Source organism: Ruditapes philippinarum, unplaced genomic scaffold (assembly GCF_026571515.1).
Source record: "Ruditapes philippinarum isolate M1 unplaced genomic scaffold, ASM2657151v2 ctg2994_1_1_1_1, whole genome shotgun sequence".
Classification (NCBI taxonomy): Eukaryota; Metazoa; Mollusca; class Bivalvia; order Venerida; family Veneridae; genus Ruditapes; species Ruditapes philippinarum.
This window is the reverse complement of record NW_026853819.1, coordinates 185,577-210,818: the sequence shown is the minus strand read 5'-3', so window position 1 is coordinate 210,818 and position 25,242 is coordinate 185,577. Positions and strand designations below refer to the sequence as shown.

Sequence of the window (25,242 nt, the reverse complement as noted above, 5' to 3'; positions counted from 1 at the left end):
AATCAACAACTACTAGCTTTGGGTTTAATTTTTTATAAAAGTTTTGAAATAGAAAAAAAATATAGCTGTAAAATCAACTGTTTATGTATGACAAACAAATTTCTTGATGAGACTTCATAAAGGCACGTTTTACTTTAATTCATGAAAATGTTATAAGTAAATGGCAAACCGTAAAACGTACATTATATGAAAATGAAATATCCGGAAATGCTGAGCAGTTTTTCCCTCAATGCGGCCATTAAGAGTACCCGGATGATGCTTCGAAATGACGTCATCTGTCAAAAATTGAATTATAAGTTTTGATAGAATTAGATAATAATAACATTTCAAACTCTGAGCCAGGAAGTCATAGCACAATAGAGACAATATCTAAGACCGGTTTCAGTCAATAATTACATGAAAGACGTTTAATTCATTACATTTAAGATTTTTAATCTTTACGCATGCGTGAAACCATTTACAGTTTCCGGTTTTTACTTCAACTTTCATTTTCATCCAAAAAAGCATTTGTAATTCAATGTGTGTGTAAGGATAATGCTAACTGGTTCGGTACTATTCGAAAGTCAACAAGGTAAATAAGTGATATGTAAACTTTAACTTTTATTTTATGAATTAGTAGCATTTACTCTTTGCCATGAAATAGGAAAGTAATGTGGGTGGAGTAATGAATTAAGATTCAAATGAAAAATTCACGTGAAATATGTGCAAATTTGAAACAATGATAAGTCTAGGTTAAGTCACGGGTAGAAGTTGAACTATTTCATTTCATCCCTTGATGCCCCTGTATGCTTTTTTAATGGCTGTAGTACCAGCTCAGCTGACCATATTTTAATGAAACATTATATCAGTAACAGTGCAACTAATTACTTAATTAGGTTAGAGTACTCCCTGCGTGTACCGCGTTCCCATCGGTATCATAGTAATTTGAACGGCTTATTTGCATGTGCAGCATTTGCAGCAGCCATTACCAGTTGACAGTAAAATAAGTCAGTGAAACTAGCTCCTTTTCGCAGTAAAATAAGTCAGTGAAATTACAATCTCCGCGATAATACCTTTACACTTTCTAAAACTCTGTGATTGTGTCACGGGTATTTCTCCGCGATCACGCTCATGGTGGATTAAGGAGTGCGCTTAAACATCGATTGCGGAGGAAACACAAAAATTGTACATTCCGCGCGAGCTGTACTGTAGCTCCTTTTCTTTCTTATATGACATTATGGAAATAGTAAGTACTGTGGTACCAATGTGCACCACCCTAAAAAGTAAGTACTTTGGTACCAATGGGCACCACCTTACATCAACTCTGACATGCCTTAGCATTTAACATCATTTCGGCAAAAAATCGCCCGGCGACAGTTTCATTCATGACCACGCAAGGTATCGGATTTAAAATCACCCGGTGTTCATTAAATCATCAAAGCGGCTGATGTAAAAAACTTTTAATCGGCCAGCGGCAGATTTATATGTGATCTAGGCATCAGTGAAAACATTTTTGTATGAAAATCAAAGTTCATAAAGTTTGATTTATCATTATATATTAATTTTATGTTTGACATATTATTTTGCACTTCATTGATATGCGTGTTTCATGACATGCACTATTTGGGCATATGAATATCTTCCATATATTGATAATACAATATAATTGAATATATATATATAAATATTAGACATATTTTTTCTTGGTTTATACATCAAGGGCACTGTCTACTCTGACAGCATTAATTTTGTTGAACTTATTATTATTTTTCTTATATATTTTAGGTACTAGGTGATGAGTACAAGCTCTGAAAGTGGACCTGGCTCAGCCAGGCCCATCAAAAAGACCCCAAATGACTTTGTCTTTGGTAAAGTTATTGGGGAAGGTTCTTTCTCAACAGTAAGTTGTTTTAGTTTTTAGCATGGCTATAAGGCAAATAGTGGGGCTTTTCTTCTGACATGTGATTAGGTGTCAGTGTGGTCATAGCACTGTGGATAAAGTTTTACTTGCAACATCATACCTCATCAAGCACTGAAGATATTTGCTTGTAACTTCATACACATATTTGAGATCACAATAGGTCGTTATTGAAGGCCAATATTGCCATAACACTCAGTGATTTTCCTACTTATATAACAAACTTCGAAAAAAGGCCTCTTCCCAATTGAAATTTTCTTTAAAATCATGCAGTTTTCCCAAAAATCTCAACTTAAACCAGATTTTTTACTTCCCAAGTCAGCAGTTTTAGCGATATTTTTTCCCAAAATCAAGAGGCTAAGGCCTCGTCCCAATTAAGTGAGAAAAATCACTGACACTATAGCATGGTTTGAATTTTGTCAGAATTATGGCCATTTGTGAAATTCTGGAGGTCAGTATCAATATCAGTCTTCAAAGCAATTGAAGGTATTTACGTAAATCTTAACACTTCTCTTCTGGGATCATAATTGGAGATCACTATCCTTGGCACAAAACTCTGACACAGGTTTTTAACCAGGTTTTCAACGAAAACCGGGTTATTGTAATGCCGAAGTCGGCGGGTGGGCAGGCGGGCCGGCAGGCGTCAACTTTTGGTTTCCGCTCAATAACTTTAGTTTGCTTTGGCCTATTGACACCAAACTTGGTGTGTAGGTAGCTTATATCAAGAGGCAGCTTGGGATTGCTACCCAGGTGTCTGTGATCAAGGTCAAGGTCACTGTTACTAAAAATAGAAATTCAGTTTCCGCTCAATAAATTCAGTTTGCTGTGGCCTATTGACACCAAACTTGGTGTATGGATAGCTTATATCAAGAGGCAGCTCGTGATTGCTACCCAGGTGTCTGTGATCAAGGTCACTGTTACTAAAAATAGAAATTCAGTTTCCGCTCAATAACTTGAGTTTGCTTTCACCTATTGACACCAAACTCGGTGTATGGATAGCTTATATCAAGAGGCAGCTTGGGATTGCTACCCAGATGTGTGTGATCAAGGTCAAGGTCACTGTTACTAAAAATAGAAATTCAGTTTCCGCTCAATAACTTGAGTTTGCTTTGGCCTATTGACACCAAACTTGGTGTATGGATAGCTTATATCAAGAGGCAGCTTGGGATTGCTACCCAGGTGTCTGTGATCAAGGTCAAGGTCACTGTTACTAAAAATAGAAATTCAGTTTCTGCTCAATAACTTAAGTTTGCTTTGGCTTATTGACACCAAACTTGGTGTATGGATAGCTTATATCAAGAGGCAGCTTGGGATTGCTACCAAGGTGTCTGTGATCAAGGTCAAGGTCACTGTTACTAAAAATAGAAATTCAGTTGCTGCTCTATAACTTGAGTTTGCTTTGGCTTATTGACACCAAACTTGGTGTATGGATAGCTTATATCAAGAGGCAGCTTGGGATTGCTATCCAGGTGTCTGTGATCAAGGTCAAGGTCACTGTTACTAAAAATAGAAATTCATTTTCCGCTCAATAACTTGAGTTTGCTTTGGCCTATTGATACCAAACTTGGTGTATGGATCGCTTATATCAAGAGGCAGCTTGGGATTGCTACCCAGGTGTCTGTTATCAAGGTCAAGGCCACTGTTTCTGCTCAGTAACTTGAGTTTGCTTTGGCCTATTGACACCAAACTTGGTGAATGGATAGGTTATATCAACAGGCAGCTTTGGATTGCTATCCTGGTGTCTGTGATCAAGGTCAAGGTCACTGTTACTAAAAATAGAAATTCAGTTTCTACTCAATAACTTGAGTTTGCTTTGGCCTAATGACACCAAACTTGATGAATGGGTAGCTTATATCAAGAGGCAGCTTGGGATTGCTACCCAGGTGTCTGTGATCAAGGTTAATGTAAATGTATTTAGTTTTCATGTTATAACTTGAGTTTGCTTTGACCTTTTGACACCAAACTTGCTGAGTGGCAGCTTTGGATTGCCACTAAGATATCTTAGATCAAGTTCAAGGTCATTTGCTTACAATAGAATTTTCAGCTTCTACTCAATAACTTCAGTGCTTTTTGACCTATTGATTGCTGTCACATCAAAACTTGGTCGTTGAAAACCTGGTTTTCGTCGCATTGCGGCGCTTCTTGTTACTAAATTATGACCCGTTTGGAAGTAACAAAAATTCTTGTGCAACATCAGCTACTAAAGATATTCACTTGCAACTTCATACATGTCTAAGTGATCATAACTGGAGGTCACTGTCCCAGGTCTATAACACTTGATATGGATTTTGAATAAAGAATAGCCCTTTGTGAACTAAGTAAATTCTTTGTTTATTCAGTATCAGATCCAAGACTCATAAATTAGGCATGTTTTTGTTTGAATGAAATCTTCTTTTTTGTTTATTCTTACATTATCCAGGCTTGATTTACTATCAGGCACTGAAAATAGTCAAGTGTGCAGTTTTTGTTAGGTCACCTTTTATTAAAGTGCTATAGTTACATTGCATAGTGTTTGTGTCATTCTCAAGTTTGAGAATTCTCATGATTTCATGTAATCTCTCGACAAAATGAGAAAATTTAATGTTTATATGTCCATTTCTCTTAAACTAAAGTAATCTCAGACAACATTTAAGCTTGTATCTTTTCTTAATTATTCTTACATGGGTGCAAGTTTTCAGGCATATGCCTGAAGCTCAGGTTTTTTGTGACAAATTTCATCATGTTTCATCATGAAAATGATTATGAATAAAGGTTTTCAGGTTTTTCCAATTTTTCAACTTGCACCCATGCTGTTATATTTGTACCTTATAATTGTCCAGAGTTCATAAATATATCAAATGCCTATCAATACAATCATGTTCTTGCCGTAATTTATTACAGGTGTATTTAGCAAAGGAAATCAGTTCTGGAACAGAGTTTGCAAGTAAGTTTTCCTGTCAGTGAATGACATATTATACATATATAAATGTTTGTTAGTTTTTGCTAGCATTCTAGTGTTCATATGTTAATCAGTAAATTCTGTCTGTATGCAGGAACTAAGATATTTTATTAAATAATTGTAAATGAAATATTGAGAAATTTTGATGAAATAAAATGTGCATTTTCATTTTCCATATTTGCACTGTTAAAATTTATTTTTCAGTGCAGTGAAACATAATTTATGTATTTTCACTGGTGTCTTCCTGGACTTTTTTCTTCTTAATTTAGCCAAAACACAAAATTTTAAGGGAAGTCTTTCAAATTGTAATGATAGAAAACTGTATATAATAAACAGAGGATTCAAGTTTTTTTTCTTTAAATACAGGATTTATTTTTTATCTTATGATATGAAAATTATCATATTTCACTCATGGCTGCGCTGCCACTCATGAAATATTTATTTTCACACCATTCAATGAAAATAAATCGTGTATTTATAGAAAAAACTTGAATATCCTCTATATGCTTAATCCTTTATCTACTGAATTTCTTACTTTGGACAGTCTATTATCAATTTTGTGGATGTCAAGATGAGGATGTCCAGATTTAGACTTCTGACACAGATTTATGTAATTTACTAGCATTGCCATATATTGAGGTTTCAAACTGCATTGCTTCTAAACAATTTCCTATATTACATCACCTCATTTGATAGAACAGTTTATTAAAGGCAAATTTGCACAAGATTTAGCTCGAGAGTAACTTAGTTTTACTTCATGGTAATTAATTTTCATGACCTTTCAAGGTTTTTTGTAATTATTTATTCAATACAATTTTAAATTTTGCATCATTACATTCAATACATACAAGATGTTACATTTATAGTCCTTTCATATAGATTTATATTAAGATAAGTTTTTATGGACATAAACATTAAATGATTTCTGTATTACTCAGGGATAAGTTTGATTTTTATTATGAGTTGTTGTGAAATGACAACAAACAGGATTTGTTTTATCAAATTATATTTGATAGTTGAACAAGGTCGAAGATGGTAAAACTATTATGTCACACACCATTTTTAAATTAACCTTATATTATAGTTGATGACATCATCATAATGTTTTATACATGTATTAGCCCTTTCCCTTCTGGAACCAAATACTACCCTTTGACAACAGTTTAAAAGTCATGCCAGTCTCCATTTACCAATTATCCATGCAGTTTGACCAGGCTCCATATGGTTTGCTTACTAACTTTACCAGGTAGTTTTCATTTGAATATGACCAAAACTGATAAATGACAGTTCTAAAAATAGCAACTGGACACGTCCATTTCAACAGGTTAAGGGTGTCTGGTAAAAATGCATAAAACAAAAATTGTGTTATGGTTAAATATCATTGAAAACAAATGATGTCATGTGATACAATATTTTAACTGAAAGTATACATTAGTATTTGTCTATTATGTTACAGTAAAAGTGTTGGAGAAGAAGCACATTATGAGAGAAAGAAAGACACAATATGTAATGAGAGAAAAGGAAGTTCTCATGAAGATAAGCCATCCATTCTTTATCAGACTCTACTATACATTTCAAGATGCAGACAGACTATGTATCCTTTGGTGTAATACACAAGATGTTCAGACATAAACATGACAAAATGTGTATTTTTAATATCAATCAACCCACATCTGCATTCTGTACAAAGTCCAAAAGCTTGGATCAGAGATGAGCCCTAATCATCTGACCATTTTTATGCTCCCCGAATAATTTTGGGGGAGCATATAGTTGTCGGGTTGTCCGTCCGTCCGTACTTCGCGAATTCGTGTCCGGCCTATAACTTTGTTATTTAAAGTCGGATTTTAAAACTATTTCACAGAAATGATCACCATATTGAGACGACGTGTCGCGAGCAACATTTGGGTCGCTACCTTTGAAGGTCAAGGTCACAGCATGACCTTTCTGTCAGTATGTACGTCCCAATTCGTGTCCGGCCCATAATTTTGTTATTTGAAGTTGGATTTTAAAACTATTTCACAGAAATGATCACCATATTGAGACGATGTGTCGCGCATAACATTTGGGTCGCTACCTTGAAGGTCAAGGTCACAGCATGACCTTGCAGCAAAATCGTGTCTGGTCCATAACCCTATTATTTGAAGTCGTATTTTAAAACTATTTCACAGAAATGATCTCCATATTGAGACGACGTGTCGCGTTTAAAATTTGGGTCGCTACCTTGAAGGTCAAGGTCAAAGCATGACCTTGCAGCAAAATCATTTCCGGCCCATAACTTTGTTATTTGAAGTCAGATTTTAAAACTATTTCACAGAAATTAATCACCATGTGTCTAGTGCAACATTTGGGTTTACCTTGAAGGTCAAGGTCACAGCATGACCTTGCAGCAAAATCGTGTCCAGCCTATTACTTCGTTACTTGAAGTCGGATTTAACAACTATTTCACAGAGATGATCACCATATTGAATCGACTTGTCGCATACAACATTTGGGTCGCTACTTTGAAGGTCAAAGCATGACCTTGCAGCAAATTCGTGTCCGGACCATAACTTTGTTATTTGAAGTTGGATTTTACAACTATTTCACAGAAATGATCACTATATTGAGACAATGTGTGGTGCACAACATTTGGGTTGTTTTTACACTATGAACTTTGTCTGTGACATAATTCTGACACTACAAGAAGTATACCTTCCTGTGTCCAAAACCTGGGGAGCATCACCCGGTTCAACCGACTCTTGTTTTAAAAAATGTTTTAGCATGAGTAAAAATCCAATCCCACATGAGATTCCACCTCACAGTTACTATCTTTCAAATAAATGCAAAGATCTAGCCAAGGCATCAATTCCTTTGTGCAATTTTCAGTGGTTGTATTTATAGTAACTTAATAAATTGTACACTCAGCCATACATTAAAGATTTTAATTGTTATACTGTTGGATTTCAAAATTTATCAGAAATCTTTGAGAGAAACCCTGTAAGTCTCTTAGATTCAAAAGGCAACTTGATGTAAATTCAATTTTTTGGGAAAAAAGCATGATTTTAATGAATTTTTCTTTGGGGAAGCAGCCCTATAACGGCCCCTGCTATAGAAGGAAAAAAGCCCTGCTTAGTATGTGTTATTCCTTAAGCATTTGCATCAGATTTTGTGTTAGGATATGCAAGGAGAGGAGAATTGTTAGACTACCTCCATAAACTGTCATCTTTTGATGAAGATTGTTCCAGGCACTATACAGCAGAAATTGTGAAAGCACTAGAATACTTGCATGGGGTTGGAATTATCCATAGGTAAGTGATATGAAGCATCTTAATGCATTATTAATGCTTGCGTTTCTTTTAATTTGGTCCACTTTGTTCCTTTTGAAATTATTTGAACAAAGCTCTGAAGCTTTTTATTTTATGTTTTATCTATCAACATTGAAAGCTGCATGATTATTGTCTGAAAGATTAAAGTGAATTAATTTTCAATTGTTAATCTTATCTGTACATTTTGATAAACATTAGTATCATTATCATATTGAATGTATATTTTTATAAAAGTAATTATGCCCCCATTTTGAAAAAAAGGGGGTATATTGCTTTGCACTTGTCGGTCCGTCGGTCCGTCGGTCTGTCGGTCCGTCGGTCCGTCGGTCCGTAGACCAAATGGTTTCCGAGTGATAACTAAAGAACCCTTAGGCCTAGGAACTTCAAACTTGGTATGGTGATTGGTCATGACCAGTAGATGACCCCTATTGATTTTGGGGTCAAGGGGTCAAAGGTCAAGGTCACATTGACCTTGTAAGCAAAAACGGTTTCCGATCAATAACTAAAGAACCTTAAGGCCTAGGAACTTCAAACTTGGTATGGTGATTGGTCATGATCAGTAGATGACCCCTATTGATTTTGGGGTCAAGGGGTCAAAGGTCAAGGTCACATTGACCTTGTAAGCAAAATCGGTTTCCGATCAATAACTAAAGAACTTAAAAGCCTAGGAACTTCAAACTTGGTATGGTGATTGGTCATGATCAGTAGATGACCCCTATTGATTTTGGGGTCAAGGGGTCAAAGGTCAAGGTCACATTGACCTTGTAAGCAAAAACGGTTTCCGATCAATAACTAAAGAACCTTAAGGCCTAGGAACTTCAAACTTGGTATGGTGATTGGTCATGATCAGTAGATGACCCCTATTGATTTTGGGGTCAAGGGGTCAAAGGTCAAGGTCACATTGACCTTGTAAGCAAAATCAGTTTCCGATCAATAACTAAAGAACTTAAAAGCCTAGGAACTTCAAACTTGGTATGGTGATTGGTCATGATCAGTAGATGACCCCTATTGATTTTGGGGTCAAGGGGTCAAAGGTCAAGGTCACATTGACCTTGTAAGCAAAAACGGTTTCCGATCAATAACTAAAGAACCTTAAGGCCTAGGAACTTCAAACTTGGTATGGTGATTGGTCATGATCAGTAGATGACCCCTATTGATTTTGGGGTCAAGGGGTCAAAGGTCATGTCACATTGACCTTGTAAGCAAAAACGGTTTCCGATCAATAACTAAAGAACTTAAAGGCCTAGGAACTTCAAACTTGGTATGGTGATTGGTCATGATCAGTAGATGACCCCTATTGATTTTTGGGTCAAGGGGTCAAAGGTCAAGGTCACATTGACCTCTTGGGTAAAAACGGTTTCGGATCAATAACAAAAGAACCCTTAGGTCTAGGAACTTCAAACTTGGTATGGTGATTGGTTATGACCAGGAGATGACCCCTATTGATTTTGGGGTTAAGGGGTCAAAGGTCAAGGTCACATTGACCTTGTAGGAAAAAACGGTTTCTGATCAATAACTAAAGAACCCTTAGGCCTAGGAACTTCAAACTTGGTATGGTGATTGGTCATGACCAGCAGAGGACCTATTGATTTTGGGGTCAAGGGGTCAAAGGTCAAGGTCACATTGACCTTGTATGTAAAAACGATTTCCGATCAATAACAAAAGAACCCTAAGGCCTAGGAACTTCAAACTTGGTATGTTGATTGGTTACATCCAGCAGATGACCTATTGATTTTGGGGTTAAGGGGTCAAAGGTCAAGGTCACATTGACCTTGTAGGTAAAAACGGTTTCTGATCAATAACGAAAGAACCCTTAGGCCTAGGGACTTCAAACTTGATATGGTGATTGGTCATGATCAGTAGATGACCCCTATTGATTTTGGGGTCAAGGGGTCAAAGGTCAAGGTCACATTGACCTCTTAGGTAAAAACGGTTTCCCATCAATAACTAAAGAACCCTTAGGCCTAGGAACTTCAAACTTGGTATGGTGATTGGTCATGACCAGCAGATGACCCCTATTTATATTGGGGTTAAGGGGTCAAAGGGCAAGGTCACATTGACCTTGTAGGTAAAAATGCTTTCCAATCAATAACTTAAGAACCCTTTGGCCTAGGAACTTCAAACTTGGCATGGTAATTGGTCATGACCAGCAGATGACCTATTGATTTTGGGGTCAAGGGGTCAAAGGTCAAGGTCACATTGACCTTGTAGGTAAAAACGGTTTCCGATCAATAAACTAAAAACGCTTAGGCCTAGGAACTTCAAACTTTGTATGATGATTAGTCGTGACCAGCAGATGACCCCTGTTGAGTTTTGGGTCAAGGGGTCAAAGGTCAAGGTCACACTGACCTTGTAAGTAAAAACGGTTTCTGATCAATAACTAAAGAACTTTAAGGCCTAGGAATTTCAAACTTGGTATGGTGATTTGTCATGACCAGCAGATTACCCCTATTGATTTTGGGATCAAGGGGTCAAAGGTCAAGGTCACATTGACATTGTAAGTAAAAACGGTTTCTGATCAATAACTTAAGAACACTTCGGCCTAGGAACTTCAAACTTGGCATGGTGATTGGTCATGACCGGCAGATGACCCTCTATTGATTTTGGGGTCAAAGGTCAAGGTCACATTGACCTTGTATGTTAAAACGGTTTCCGATCAATAACTTAAGAACCCTTAGGCCTAGGAACTTCAAACTTGGTATGGTGATTGGTCATGACCAGCAGATGACCTATTGATTTTGGGGTCAAAGGTCAAGGTCACATTGACCTTGTAGGTAAAAACGGTTTCTGATCAATTAACTTAAAACGCTTAGGCCTAGGAACTTCAAACTTTGTATGATGATTGGTCGTGACCAGCAGATGACCCCTATTGAGTTTTGGGTCAAGGGGTCAAAGGTTAAGGTCATGACCAGTAGATACTTGATAACCCTTATTAATTGTTTGATCACTGGGTCAGAAGTCATGCATAATAACGTTATCACATGACTAATTGGCTGCTGATAGGGGGCATACATGTTTTACAAACATATCTTGTTATTCTAAAGTATTATAAAAGGAATTCCTGCCAAGTCATTTTAGTCCGCTCTTCTTTTTCCCTAAAACACTGCCCTGTTGCACTGCCATGCACCCAGGTGCCCTGTAGTTAATATGTGTACACCATAACCCCATAATGTGTCAGGCAAATATCAGTTAGCATATGTAATAAGGTCTGCATGCTAAAGTACAGGTACATAATGATTGTTATTATCACCTCTGGCACTTAAGTACTGTATTTAAAATAATAAATTTTAGAGATTTGAAACCAGAGAATATTTTGTTGAATGATGAAATGCATATCCAGATCACAGACTTTGGTTCTTCAAAAATATTCAAAAATGAGGAAGGGGATGGATCTGGTGGTGAGATATTTTTAATATCTGTTTATGCAGATGATGCTAGTTATAAATGTTAATGTCAATCATAGAAATACATGTAAGACTGGTTTATTGGTTGTTTGTATAATGCTGTCTGAAATATTTTGATGAAGCTTGCAGTTGCCGATATAAGCTTCCATCGCATTTTATTATTTTTACATGTAGCACATTTCAGATGCAATTGACCAGCAATGTGTGCCAGTAGACCCAAACAAAAAAGCATATACATGTAACACCTTAATTTATTGTCTGATGTCTGGGTAATTTTGTACACATACCTTCTTTGAAACTAATTATTTGGAAGGTTCATAGCAGCATTGTTCTACAAACTAAATTTTAAAATTCATTGACTTGTAACAGTGTTTCAAAATTTCAACATGATTTCTAGATTCTTGATGGTTTTAAATTCAATTACTTCACCAGAATTATCAGGTAGATGAAATTGTTATGGGCTTGTTACTGCATTCTTCTTTTAAATCCATTCATCTGGATAAAGTTATTCTCTTTATTGCTAGTAGATTGAAGCATCTTAAAAAATCGTAACTACATTTCGAGATCATTATTTCAGAGAATAATGAAGGTTCGAGAAGAAATTCATTTGTTGGAACAGCCCAGTATGTATCTCCGGAAGTTCTAACCAGCAAATCTGCAAGTAAAAGGTTTGTTTCTGTTAGTCTTTTCTATTTCTTATATTTTTATGGCAAAAATGCTTCATATCTTTGGCAAATATTACATTCTGTTAGCCTTCTTAAAGGGCCGGTCACTTTAGCCTAAAAGAGAAAACTTAAAGTCTTCGAAGTTCCATTAATGGGATGGGTATCAATACTAGACATGGTGAATGTTTGCCTGGTTGTTAAAGTTTGACCCTTACTGGGGTTATGATCAGGTTATGGCTATGGTTATTGGGCAAGGTATGGCACTGTACAGTAAAATGAGTACCAGAACTGGTTAGTTTTTGAATCATTGCTCACTTGATTAATTAAAAGATAAAATGGCTCAAGAGCCAAGTCATTTTAAGACATACAATTATTACAAGAAGAATTTTGTACGAAAAATTAAATTTTACATCAGATATAAATGTATTTTATTACATGATAAAATTATGTCCAATCTTGTATATTTCAGTTCTGACTTATGGGCCCTAGGATGTATTTTATTTCAATTTTTATCTGGTGAATGCCCCTTTAGAGGCGGGTGAGTAAAAATATTACCTCATTTGTAGTGATTTATAATGTGGTGCAGTGTATAAGGAAAGTTTGAACAATGAATCTACCTTTACATTGACTTATTTCATTTCATGCCAAATTTGAATAGTTCCATAGTGATTTTACAGCATCATTTGTAAATGACAAGTTTAAAATTATTTATGTTGTGAAAACATTTATATACATGTATTGTGAGCTTTAAGAACCAGTATGAATTTATTTTAAAGTTGCTTGAGGATAAATTAATTGGCTATCTTCAATAAAGCTAGTTTTCTGAAACAGAAACTTAAGGAATCAATGCTAGTGAGATTTATGTTTGGAGTGGAAAAGCAATAAAGTGCCGTCTGCTTTGATCACATCTGACAGAGAAATAAATTGCAGTTTTATTTTTGTTTTCTCAGGCATGAATACCAAATATTCCAGAAAATCACAAAACTTGAATATGAATTTCCTGATGGTTTTTGTCCTTTGGCTAGAGATTTGGTTGAAAAATTATTGGTAAGTAAGATTTGTGAAACTTGATAAGTAATAGAGGTTTTGAAGTCTTAATTCATCAAGTTAAAGCATGCTTTGAAATCTGGCCACATGATCACTAATAAAAGCTCTGTATCAAGTGATCCTGATATTATTTTCATTGCTTTATGAAACTAAAATTGATCTTATTTTGCTAGAATTAAAAGGTAATAAAAAAAATTGTAGAACAAAATTGCCGATTTTCAAAGAAACAACCCTATTTTGGGATAGAATTGATGTATAACAAAACAAATACAAAAATAATCAGATCAAAAGAAGAATCGATTTTATGATAAAGATCAATATTTGAATCAACTGTTAAAAGCCCATATCTTGTAAAATAACAACAAATTTATTCTACAATTTCATAAACATGTTATTTCAAGTGAAATTTTATCAAGTTGATATTAAATATTTAATATATGAGGATAAATAATGGAGAATATTCGAGTTTTTAAATTTGATCTAAATCTTGATCCTGATCCTTGAATCTTAGTGAACACAGGGCTTGCTGTTAAGGAATTGAATCATAAGTTTAAAAATATCAAAGCGTCTTAAGCATCTGGAGGACTAACTAATAAAATGAGGTTATTTTTATGCTTATTGCAATCTGTTTGTAAAACATAGACTGTAGGTTTGTCCTCTTTCTATCACAGTTTACACTGACATCTCTAAATTTAGAAAGAATAACAAGTAAATTGGGTTAGGTCTTAGAAGCTCAGGAAAGATTTGCTACTTTCCACTATACTGAGCTTTGTCAGTGACATTTTAAAACATTTATCAATGTTACTAAAATGCTTGTTTCTTTGAATTGAGAGCATTACCATTTAAGAACTCCACTGAGGTTCAAATGCCTAAAAACATAAGATTTCAAATTCTTACATATATCAACAGGGGAATATAGAGCAGGAAGTGTATACAATATAATAAAGAAATAGACAAATGTACTAAAAATTTGTCTGATTTTTAGCCCGGTTTGAGTTTAAAGTGTTTAAACCAATTTCATTTGTGTCAAACACACTTGCGGTGAGCTCGACTTAGTCATCATTTTTGGCTTAAAATTTAGTGTATGTGCGTCCAACCGGATTTTTCCAGTCTATATCATTCTTTTGAAGGATTACTAAATAATTTGGTACAAATGCTCACCATGACAGGGTGTTGTGTAGCACACAAAACCTAGGTCCCCCACTCAAAGGTCAAGGTCACACTTGGGGTTCAGCGCATAACCTGTGTCCAGAAGAGGGATTTTGATATATCTCTTGACATATATTCTCCATTGTGAGGCAGAGTGTCATGCGAAAAATTCAGGTGTCTGGCAAAGGTCAAGGTCACACTTAGAGGTCAAATAACAAAATAAAACATTCATTTGCAAGTATAACTTCTATATACATGGATGGATTTTAATATAACTTAGCACATATATTCTTTGTGGTGAGTTGATTTGTCTCGCACAAAATAAAGGTTAAGGTCACAAGAGGTCAAAGATCAAATAAAAATATCAAAATTTGTTTGTCAGCACTGAATCTTGTATTATGCTTAATGGTCAGAGGATTTTGGGCGAGCTAGCTTAAACTGAGCTCAACATAGTTGTAAAAATAGCTGTTTAGTGTTTGTGTGTGCATGCATGCATCCAAACTTGCCCATGCCATAACTCCCTTATGCATGGAGGAATTTTGAAATAGCATGAATTGAGTTTTTGTGCCCCCACGTTAGTGGCGGGCATTTAGATTTACCCTTGTCCGTCCGTCCGTCCGTCCTTCCGTCCGTCCGTCCGTCCGTTCACTTTTGTGTCGCACGTAACTCAAAAAGTATTTGACCTAGAGTCATGAAACTTTACAGGAATGTTGATCAGCATGTGTAGTTGTGCACCTGGGTATTTTCGTCTGGATATTTTTAGTATTTTCAGAGTTATTGCCCTTGACTTAGTTAAATTTTGCAATTTTCAACTTGTGTCGCATGTAACTCAAAAAGTATTTGACCTAGAGTCATGAAACTTTACAGGAATGTTGATCAGCATGTGTAGTTGTGCACCTGGGTATTTTCGTCTGGATATTTTTAGTATTTTCAGAGTTATTGCCCTTGACTTAGTAAAATTTTGCAATTTTCAACTTGTGTCGCATGTAACTCAATAAATTTTTGACCTAGAGTCATGAAACTTAATAGGAATGTTGATCAGCATGTGTAGTTGTGCACCTGGGTATTTTCGTTTGGATATTTTAAGTATTTTCAGAGTTATTGCCCTTGACTTAGTAAAATTTTGCAATTTTCAACTTGTGTCGCATGTAACTCAAAAAGTATTTGACCTAGAGTCATTAAACTTTACAGGAATGTTGATTAGCATGTGTAGTTGTGCACCTGGGTATTTTTGTTTGGAAATTTTCATTATTTTCAGAGTTATTGCCCTTGACTTAGTAAAATTTTGCAATTTTCAACATGTGTCGCAGGTAACTCAAAAAGTATTTGACCTAGAGTCATGTTACTTTACAGGAATATTGATTAGCATGTGCAGTTGTGCACCAGGTATTTTCGTCTGGATTTATTTAGTATTTTTAGAGTTATTGCCCTTCACTTAGAAAATTTTTGCAATTTTCAACTTGTGTCGCAAGTTTCTCAAAAAGGATTTGACATAGTCATTTAACCTATAGGCAGGTTGCTCAGCATATTTTAGATTTGCACCTGGGGTTTTGCTTGTGGATTTATCCAGTATTTGTAGAGTAATTTCCCTTGACTTAGTAAAAAGATTGACAGAACAGTGGCGCGGTGGGGGCACCCGTGTCCTATGGACACATTTCTAGTTTTAGGCACAAATGTTCATCATGCACATAAACCAGGTCACTGGGTCGAAGTCAAGGTCACCTCAGATGATGCAATGACAAGATTTTGCATTTGGTATAAAGAGGATGTGTTGCGCACATCTCACTTATGTAAACATCTATCTCCTTGATCTGAAGCTTATAGGTTCATGTTTGAATTAAGACAAGCAGGCTCGACATTCTGCCCATGGGCATGTCTTGTTGTGTTTTTATGCCCCCACAGAGTGGGAGCATATAGCGTTGCACTTGTCCATCCAAGTGTCCGTCCGTATGTCTGTCCGTACGTCCCGAAATCTTGTGAACGCAACTCCTCTTAAACCGGATGGCAGATTTTGCTTAAACTTCCAGAGATGAACAACCTTAATGTGTAGATGGTAGTTAAGGAAGGAATTTTTGCTGCGACCAAATTTAACAGAATTATGGCCCTTTGTTGATTTTTTCACTATACTATGTAGAAATTTTGTGAACGCAACTCCTCTTAAACCGGATGGCAGATTTTGCTTAAACTTCCAGGGATGAACAACCTTAATGTGTAGATGGTAATAAAGGAAGGAATTTTTGCTGGGACCAAATTTAACAGAATTATGGCCCTTTGTTGATTTTTTCACTATATACTATGTAGAAATTTTGTGAACGCAACTCGTCTTAAAGGGGATGGCAGATTTTGCTTAAACTTCCAGGGATGAACAACCTTAACGTGTAGATGGTAGTAAAGGAAGGAATTTTTGCTGTGACCAAATTTAACAGAATTATGGCCCTTTGTTGATTTTTAGTTTTCAACTTGTAGTCCAAAAAATATTTGACCTAGAGTCATAAGATTGACAGAACAGTGGCGTGTGGGGGCATCCGTGTCCTATGGACACATTTCTAGTTTTTTCACAATTTAAATGTTATTTATGTACGTGTTGTGGTAGATCTACATACAGTCAAGTATTTGCTGATTACAAATTCCAAAAACAAGTTTTTGTTGTTGTTTTTTGTTTTGTAATACCTTATTTAAAAGTGTTCTGGGAGATTCAGAGATCATCATTGGTTTGACTTTCATTATTTAAACATTTTAAAGCTGCTTGCCTCCAGATGAGCCAAAATAGTTTTAAGAAAGTCAAACTTAAAAAAATTGTATTAAGATTTGATGAAAAGATTCAAGTAATAATTTACATTTTATATGCGATTAATGACTGATTATGCAGTATTTATCACAACATTTTCTACTGCGTGACAGTAAGAGCTATATTTGCATACTTTGACTTCTTTTTGGTGATTTGCGTGAATTGTAAATGCTATTTGCATTGTGTTAATTACTATCTTTGTTCACACACAATATATTTTCAAAATTTTCATGATAATAAGCATGAATTTCGAGGCACGCTGCTGTCATTTATGTTTTATATATTACAGGTTTTAGAGCCAGATAAAAGATTGGGTAGTGATGAAATGGGTGGCTTTGAGAAATTGAAGGGGCATGAGTTTTTCACGGGTATAGATTGGGACCACATAGAAGAAGTACAACCACCAGCATTAGTTCCCTATTTACCTGCCACTACCAGTAATCCAGAACATTGTTGGAGTACGATGAAGGTAACTCTTGTACAGACTGTTCCTGTGTTAAACTCCATTGTAGTGTTTCGTCAGCTGTAGCTTGCTAGCCTAAACAGATTCTACTTTTGTGACTGGTGCCGACCTAGATCAGCCAGCACATCAGTGCTGTCTGCATGCTCTGCATTGTTTCCTGTTCAATCATTAAATATTTTTAAATTTTCATTAACATGACGTATGGTCTTGTCCAGATTGAAAGATAAGCAAGTTCATTTAGGATATTTAGCTTGGTATGAGTTAAATATTTGAGCCGCATCACGACAAAACCAACATAATGGGTTTGCGACCAGCATTGATCCAGACCAGCCTGCGCATTTGCGCAGTCTGATCAAGATCCATGCTGTTCGCTTACCAACCCTTTTACAAGTAGAGAAACTGATAGCGAACAGCATGGATCCTGATCAGACTGCGCGGATGCGCAGGCTGGTCTGGATCCATGCTGGTCACAAACACATTATGTTGGATTTGTCGTGACGAGGCTCATTTAAGTTTGGAAACAAGTATTTATTGTTGTCATGGAAAATAGCTGGAAAACCTTTTAAAAGGAAAGTGACCAATATTTGTCATTTTTTCCTTCAGTGACATCTACTGCATAACTATATAAGCTTGTTTAAATCTCTTACTAGTCATTTGATAAGATTGTAAAATATATATAAGTTTGAAATTGGTTTCTTTACAGCCTGGCCTGACAGACAAAAGGATAGGTGAAATCTTAACATCACATTTGTAAGTTAAAGATAATGTTTTGAAATTATATTAGTATCAATAGTGTGATAACCAAGAATGTTAGAACCAAAAAGAAAAAAGGAGAGAAAAAGTATCAGCTTTAGGTTGATAAGTCTAACACAATTTTCTGATAGATCAGCCTTTTATATTTATACATAAGTAATGACAAAAAGAAACATATTGCATGGTTTCAGCTTGGTCATTGCAGAGAAATCCATTGCTTTAGGTTATAGTAGTGAAAATGTTAATTTACCACCTTGGCTAATTAGCAGTTAGCAGTGTTGAGAGATGGGGAAGTAAGTTAACCTGCTGAGCTCTGTAGGGAAAGCATCATAGTAGTAATCGAGGAGTGGCTGTGTCAATCCTTGGGTGAGGCGTAATGTCTCTGTGACAATTGATCTTGGACATTGGGTCTTGTGGTCATTTGTCACTCCTCCCTGATTCAAAAATCATGTTAGATTAGTAGTTGGTCAATTGCAGCGAAATCAGTATTTACTGGAAAGTTATCTAGGAAAGTCTGTTTGGTGGATCAATTTGCAAGGTATGACCAACAATATGTGTTAAAATTGGTATTTGAATAAAAACAGGAAAAAAGATCAAACCTTAACTTAGTAAATACTGATGTAGTAGTACATACATGTACTTATGCTGTTATATTAAACATTGTAGAATAACAGAACAAGAGAGAAAGGAAAGATTAGAGGAGCAAGCTAAGACAAATGAGTATCATAGGTTCACTGAAGGAAATCTCATTCTAAAACAAGGATTCATAGACAAAAGAAAGGTAGATGTAATAACATTGTAGTAATTATCAATTATGCATTAAATCAAGTTCCTCAAACTTTGTTAAATTTTTGTAATTGGTTATTACTGGTAATAATTGATTGGTTGGATTGGCTGTTGAGTAGACCAAAAATGTGTCTAAATCAACATAATATTAGAAAAACAAACTGCCTTATGAATGTGGATATTGTTTGGTATCATGTTGTAAATCCTACAATAAAAAAAATTAATTTGCACATGTTTTAAACTGTATTTTATTGTTGTTACCCTTTTACAAACTGGGTTTGAGAACTATTGTCTTGACAAGTATAAAAGAAATACACTTAGCCAGTTCCTAAAACGTGTCTTGTATATTTAATTACAGGGATTGTTTGCTAGAAGACGGATGTTCTTATTGACGGAAGGACCTCATCTGTATTATGTTGATCCAGTCAGTAAAGTATATAAAGGGCAAATTCCATGGTAAACTTTCTATAGTATCTTGTCTTCAAATTTTGATTAAATGATTCTATAGGTATATTCAATCAGTTATTGAAGTATTGGCTGGTACGGACAAGTATTTTTATGTTGTTGTTTTTGTGTTGTTGTTGTTTTTTTAATCCAAAGTTCAAAACTAAATCACCAGCTTTTACTAAATCACTGATGAAATATGGGTCAACATGTACTTTAGGTAGCTTTTCATTATTTGAACAATAACAATATGTTATTATGTTGGTCACAAAAGCAAAATGAAGGTGTATTAGTATCAAATTTCAATTTATATAATAATGCTGGCGCCATATTGACGTCAATGTGTGTCAACAAAATGTCATGACTTTTGAGTATCTTCACACGTTCAGAATTAAATGTGTGAATGTACTCCACGGAAATAATAGCAGCCATATTTTATCAAAGGAAGAGTTTAGGTTTGTTTACCATATACTTATGTAAAGGATATCAAACTACCACATTGTTTGAACTTTTATCCATAATATTCATACTGACCTGTGCATTACTATTACAAATGGTGTAAGGTATACTCTTCATTAGTGATATTAAGTGTAATTTTTCCGAAAGTGTAACTAAGGATTATATAAAAGGCGCAAGAATTTTTTATGTCCATTTTTCTCTTCATTTGGTAAAAACATCTTTAGAACAGCATCTGAAATAATGTATGGAGTGGTACCTGAAGTCTTCCTCAACTTATGAAGCTGGAAAGTCGCTGTCTTAGAGAACTGGAGTGACTTTAAAACTGAAATCCCTCATTACCCCCCACCCCCCAACACAAAAAAACAACAACAGCAAAAAAAATAACAATAAACAAACAAACAAAACAGAAAAATCTTCATAACTCCAAAAATATAAGTTGCTTTTAACTTAAGCCGTACATATGCATATTTTATATCAAGTGTGTTGATTTTGAAATTTTCAGGTCAAAAGAACTAAGAACAGAACAAAAGAATTTCAAGATATTTTTTGTCCATACAGTAAGTAATAATGATATTTTCAGTATAATTTACAGATATCATTAGATCATGATAGATTTGATCCTGTTCTTGATATGACATCAATTTAGTTTATGCCCTGTGGTTTGCTGAGACTTCAGTCATAGGAAAACACAATGAATTTTTTTTTTCTTGCACAACAACGTAAACATTATTTATATATTATCAAAAATTATGTCTGCATTGAGGTTTTAAGAAGTAGAGATATATGGTGTACAAGACTAACACAGTAAATAATGCTCAGGTTATTGAATCATTGTCATGCAAGGGCAATTGTTCTAAGACATCTATTTAAAAGTTATGCCCAGTTGAATGAAAAAGCAAAAAAACGAAAAGTATAACCTTCCTTTCACTTTGATACAGTGGGATTGCCAAAATTAAAAGGCCCAAAAAACATTTTTAAACTCACAATATTTAAATTTTTTAATTTCAACCCAACAGAAAAATACTATTTGAAGAACCCAAAGAAAAAAGGGAGAAAATTGGGGGGAAAGAATTGGGAAAAATTTGGAGATTTTATTTTGGATAGATAGACTGTAAAAAGACACAAATCATTTATTAAAAATTTTTTCATGACAAATTCTTGTTTAAATCAAGTAAAAAGTTAATTATTTTGTCTTAAAAGGAATCCATGGGGTCCAAAAGCCTAAAAGCATAAAATTTAAAGACAAATTTTGGAGTCTCTTTTTAATTAGTAAGTTACAAGTATTTGAAAAATTGTGAACAAGGCCCAACTTTAGAAATAAAGTAGATTAAATAAAATCTGTCTATAAGTTTTATTTTCTATTTTAACACTTGTTTAAAATCAAAAGGCAATAAACTGTATAAGGAAAGGAGAGAATTGTATGGCAAGTAAAATGAACTAATTTATTGTATAATTTACAAAATTAAATGCCAACTTTTTGAAATTATTTTTATACTTTATTCAATTTTTTCTTGACATACCAATTAGCAAAAACATAACATTTAAAGGAGTATGAAATGGGTCAAACGCACAGTAAGCCTCATGTCACAAATGTTCATTTTTATTTCTAAGTTATACATTTTTTGTAATTTAAAGCGCCCATTATTGCCCAGAAATGATTTTATTTTTATTTCTTAAAAGCTTCTTATTTTTGGTGTCCTGTTACGGTCACAAAGAAAGTTATGTCTTAACCATTTACCTGAATCTTTTGCTTCTGTTGTTTAAAGTAGCTAAGTATTTTGAATGGAAGTTAAAATACTACTTTTTTCCTTTTTGCTACTTCAATCATTAATAATTTTACATTAAGTAATACTTTTTTCAGGTGATAAGCATTTAACATGCCATAAACCCATTATTAAACCATTATAAAACTCATATTCGACCTATTTTAAGACAGATTTTTTTTTTCATTTCTGAGGCATAATGTGCCTTTAAGGAATAAATATAACTGGATGTACATACTAACAATGCAATATACTTTAAACACATCATAAATTACTTCTTACATAAAATGCTTACATAGTATAATACATGTATACAGATGAGCATGTTGATAAACGTAAAAATTGTTTGTAAAGTTCTATATTTTCTTCAGAAATAGTCAATGTAATATTTTCATAGAGACAGTATTTTATCATGTAGACATTATTGTTTTTGCTATTTAATCTGTTATGACAAAGACAATTGTTAAGCATTTTTAAAATTGTGATAGATTGTTTATGAAAATCTGTTAGAAGAGATAATTTTAGATATATTTATGAAGCACAAATTTGTGAACCAAATTCTTTGCAGTACACATTTATCAGTTTTTTGAGTTGGCTTCCTGTAACTATTGCAGTTCTGGTGTTGGCAGCAGCCAGCTTGTCCATTTTGATTTACCTTGGTTCTTTTTCTACAATTACATTTTGCCCATCCGATGTTATAAATGAATGAACAAAAGAAATGTAAAAAAGAAGTTTACGTTTTGCTATAATTCTTTTTCAATTTTATAATTAAATTCACAAGAATACTAAATAACAACACACACGGCCCAAAGAAATGTTCTATAAATATCCATTGAAATTTTACCTGTAGATGTTCAATCCATAAAAAGAGTAGGGCAATACATTTAATTAATAAAAAGAGTAGGGCAAGTCTCTTTATATTTTTTAGGCAGATTTATAACTTTATCCTTAACATTTTCCAATGTCAACTGTTGGTCAATCACCATAATAATAGTCAATCTTTTGAAATATACAGTCAATTCAGCTCAACTTTACAATGATAAAAAAGAGCATAATGTCACTTAAAGAAAGGCATTATTTTGCAATGACAAGTTTTACACATCAAGCTATGTTATGACATACATAGGGGGAATACTGTAATTAATTTATTATTATTACTGGTAAATATTTTTATGCTGTATAATTGTTTCTGTAACTGAAAACTTCGTTTTGAATTTAATTCTTTAGATTATTTAAAACAGAACTGATTATATTGTTAAATATATAAATAAATTAAGATCTTCATTCATCAGAGTTCCCTTGAAAAAACAAAAAATCCTGTTACAATGAAGAACATTTTTCTTTGTGGCTGAAAATTTTATTTTGAAATAGTATCAGAAATTGGTAAATTCGGTAAAACGTTGCTGCTTTTTAATTGACTCATACATCTGGTGATTTAATGAATGAGCCCGGTCACAATAAAACCAACATAAAAGCGTTGCGACCAGCAATCCGGATCTCCAGACCAGCCTGGTGCATCCTCGGCAGTCTGAATCACAGGATTCCTGCTGTTGGCTATTCAGTTTTTTTAATCTTAATAGATTGGTATTAGCGAACAGTGCTGGATCCTGTTTCAGACTCCGCGGATGGGCAGGCTGGCCTGGATCCATTGCTGGTCGGCAAATGCACTATGGTTGGTTTTTGTCATGACACGGCCAAATAACAACCTTTGTCATATTCATATTTTGGGTTGGCAATGTAAAGGCACTGAATACTGACCTGTAATGGAAATTGGTCCTCATAAATAAATTGCTATACTGTAATAAGTGGATATTTCTGCATGTCGAAAAATTAGCAAATTTAAAATGTTAGACATTTTGTGTAAGAAAATTATTACACCAATTGTGTAAGTGTAGAATTTAATCGAACGGGTTTGCATTGATATTTATGCCTGTAGGAAATTTAAAAACGATTTTGCGAAATTTGCCAAATCCTTTTCCACATTCACTACGTAACCATTTATACAGTAATTGTACAAAATTCTAGTACAGTCGGCCATGGAAAATTAAAGATGGTTATTGCCTGGTTCAAGTTGTTTGTAAGAGGTTTGGTATACAGTTTGATAAAGAATGAAAGACATGTAGGTTTGTTCCAAGAAAAATTATTTGTTACAAAATGAACAAAATGCTTGTAAAATGTGGTATATATTGTGGCAAATGTGAATCATCCCAAGTTTATGATTTATAGTTCTATTCAAATAACCGCTGAAAATAGTGGATAGAGGAGCACCTGAGGTCTATTTTTCTCTACAGTGTTGGTGCAAACATTAAACCAGCAACAAAAAAATTTAAAAATAGCTATCCAGCTACAGAATCAGTGGTTCTACTTGAAGTATCTGTGCTGAATTAATGTGCAGAAGTGGAACAGAGGTCCTCCTCAACCTGTAAAGCTTAAAAGTTGCCCATGTGACCTATACGGGTTGATGTAAACAAACAAAGCAAAAAACATGTAAGGGCCTATGTGTTAAGTGGACATATAAAGGATAACACTATTTTTTAAAATTCTATTTTTGGCACGCCGGTACTATTTTTGTAAATTCAAATGTTTGTGCCATAAATTGTACAAAAGTTATTTTCTGCGTCTATTTTACTAGGGATTATTTAAATCTTGAGAAAGCAAATGCCATGTTAGAACTTGTAGAATTGTTAGATAAAGGTGTGTTTTGTGAATTTGTTAAAGAAAATGTAGATTTTATTTCTTCTTAGAAAAGTGAGGGAGTTTTGATAAATATGTTGCTGTTTTGGGTTTGGACACATCAAGATCAGTTGTTTGTAAGCTTCTGGTAGAGATTTTGGAGTAACAAGAATATTGGGTTGCATTATTTGTTTTATACCTTGGTTTTATATGTGTGTTTTAAGTTTGTACTTTGTAGGTAGATTATAAAGGTTATCATTTAGCAGGCAATTATTATTGTTTAACTGTTTGTCTGATGGCAACAACTAAATCATGCGAGCAGCAAGTGGGAATCTCCCCCCCCCCCAATGCACCAACCTTAGTTCCCTCCAGAACCCCCAAGAAATATCAAAGCAAGCACACCCATGCCATCTAATCATGGTTCTGCACTGTTGCTAAATGCAGTGAATATTTACTTCCTCAAAATTTCCCAACTAATGAATTTGGTTTTGTTCCAAGATTGATGTGCTGTGTTATTCATTGAATCCCCCGGTTTTGCTTATTTGCAGGTCCAGGCAAATTTAAATTTTTGAAATTTCCCTGAAAATGATGAATGGTTTGTCCAGATTGAAAGATTGATATTTAAGCAATGAGAAAATTGAGTCACAGAAATAAATTGCCTGTGTGGTGGCGCACAGATGTTCAAGTTGGGCCAAATCTTTAGTTAGT

General features: G+C 34.5%; 1 protein-coding gene across 1 annotated transcript; it reads left to right on the top strand.

Moving 5' to 3' along the window:
• The first annotated feature begins 248 nt into the window (after nt 1-248).
• On the top strand, nt 249-20,700 carry LOC132738034 (3-phosphoinositide-dependent protein kinase 1-like). Its single transcript, XM_060725457.1, has 14 exons — nt 249-571; nt 1,765-1,879; nt 4,778-4,820; nt 6,292-6,429; nt 7,978-8,122; nt 11,432-11,538; nt 12,122-12,212; nt 12,679-12,747; nt 13,160-13,256; nt 17,483-17,662; nt 18,360-18,406; nt 19,076-19,190; nt 19,554-19,651; nt 20,601-20,700. The coding sequence occupies exons 2-14, from the start codon at nt 1,775-1,777 to the stop codon at nt 20,698-20,700; spliced, it is 1,335 nt and encodes a 444-aa protein (XP_060581440.1). The 5' UTR covers nt 249-571; nt 1,765-1,774.
• The last annotated feature ends 4,542 nt before the right edge of the window (nt 20,701-25,242 follow it).

Bases quoted from the DNA above. Each gene is read 5' to 3' on its own strand.
- LOC132738034 (XM_060725457.1), top strand. From the start codon at position 1,775: ATGAGTACAAGCTCTGAAAGTGGACCTGGCTCAGCCAGGCCCATCAAA. The intron at 1,880-4,777 runs GTAAGTTGTTTT...AATTTATTACAG, and splicing joins GGGAAGGTTCTTTCTCAACA to GTGTATTTAGCAAAGGAAAT. The intron at 6,430-7,977 runs GTATCCTTTGGT...CATTTGCATCAG, and splicing joins TCAAGATGCAGACAGACTAT to ATTTTGTGTTAGGATATGCA.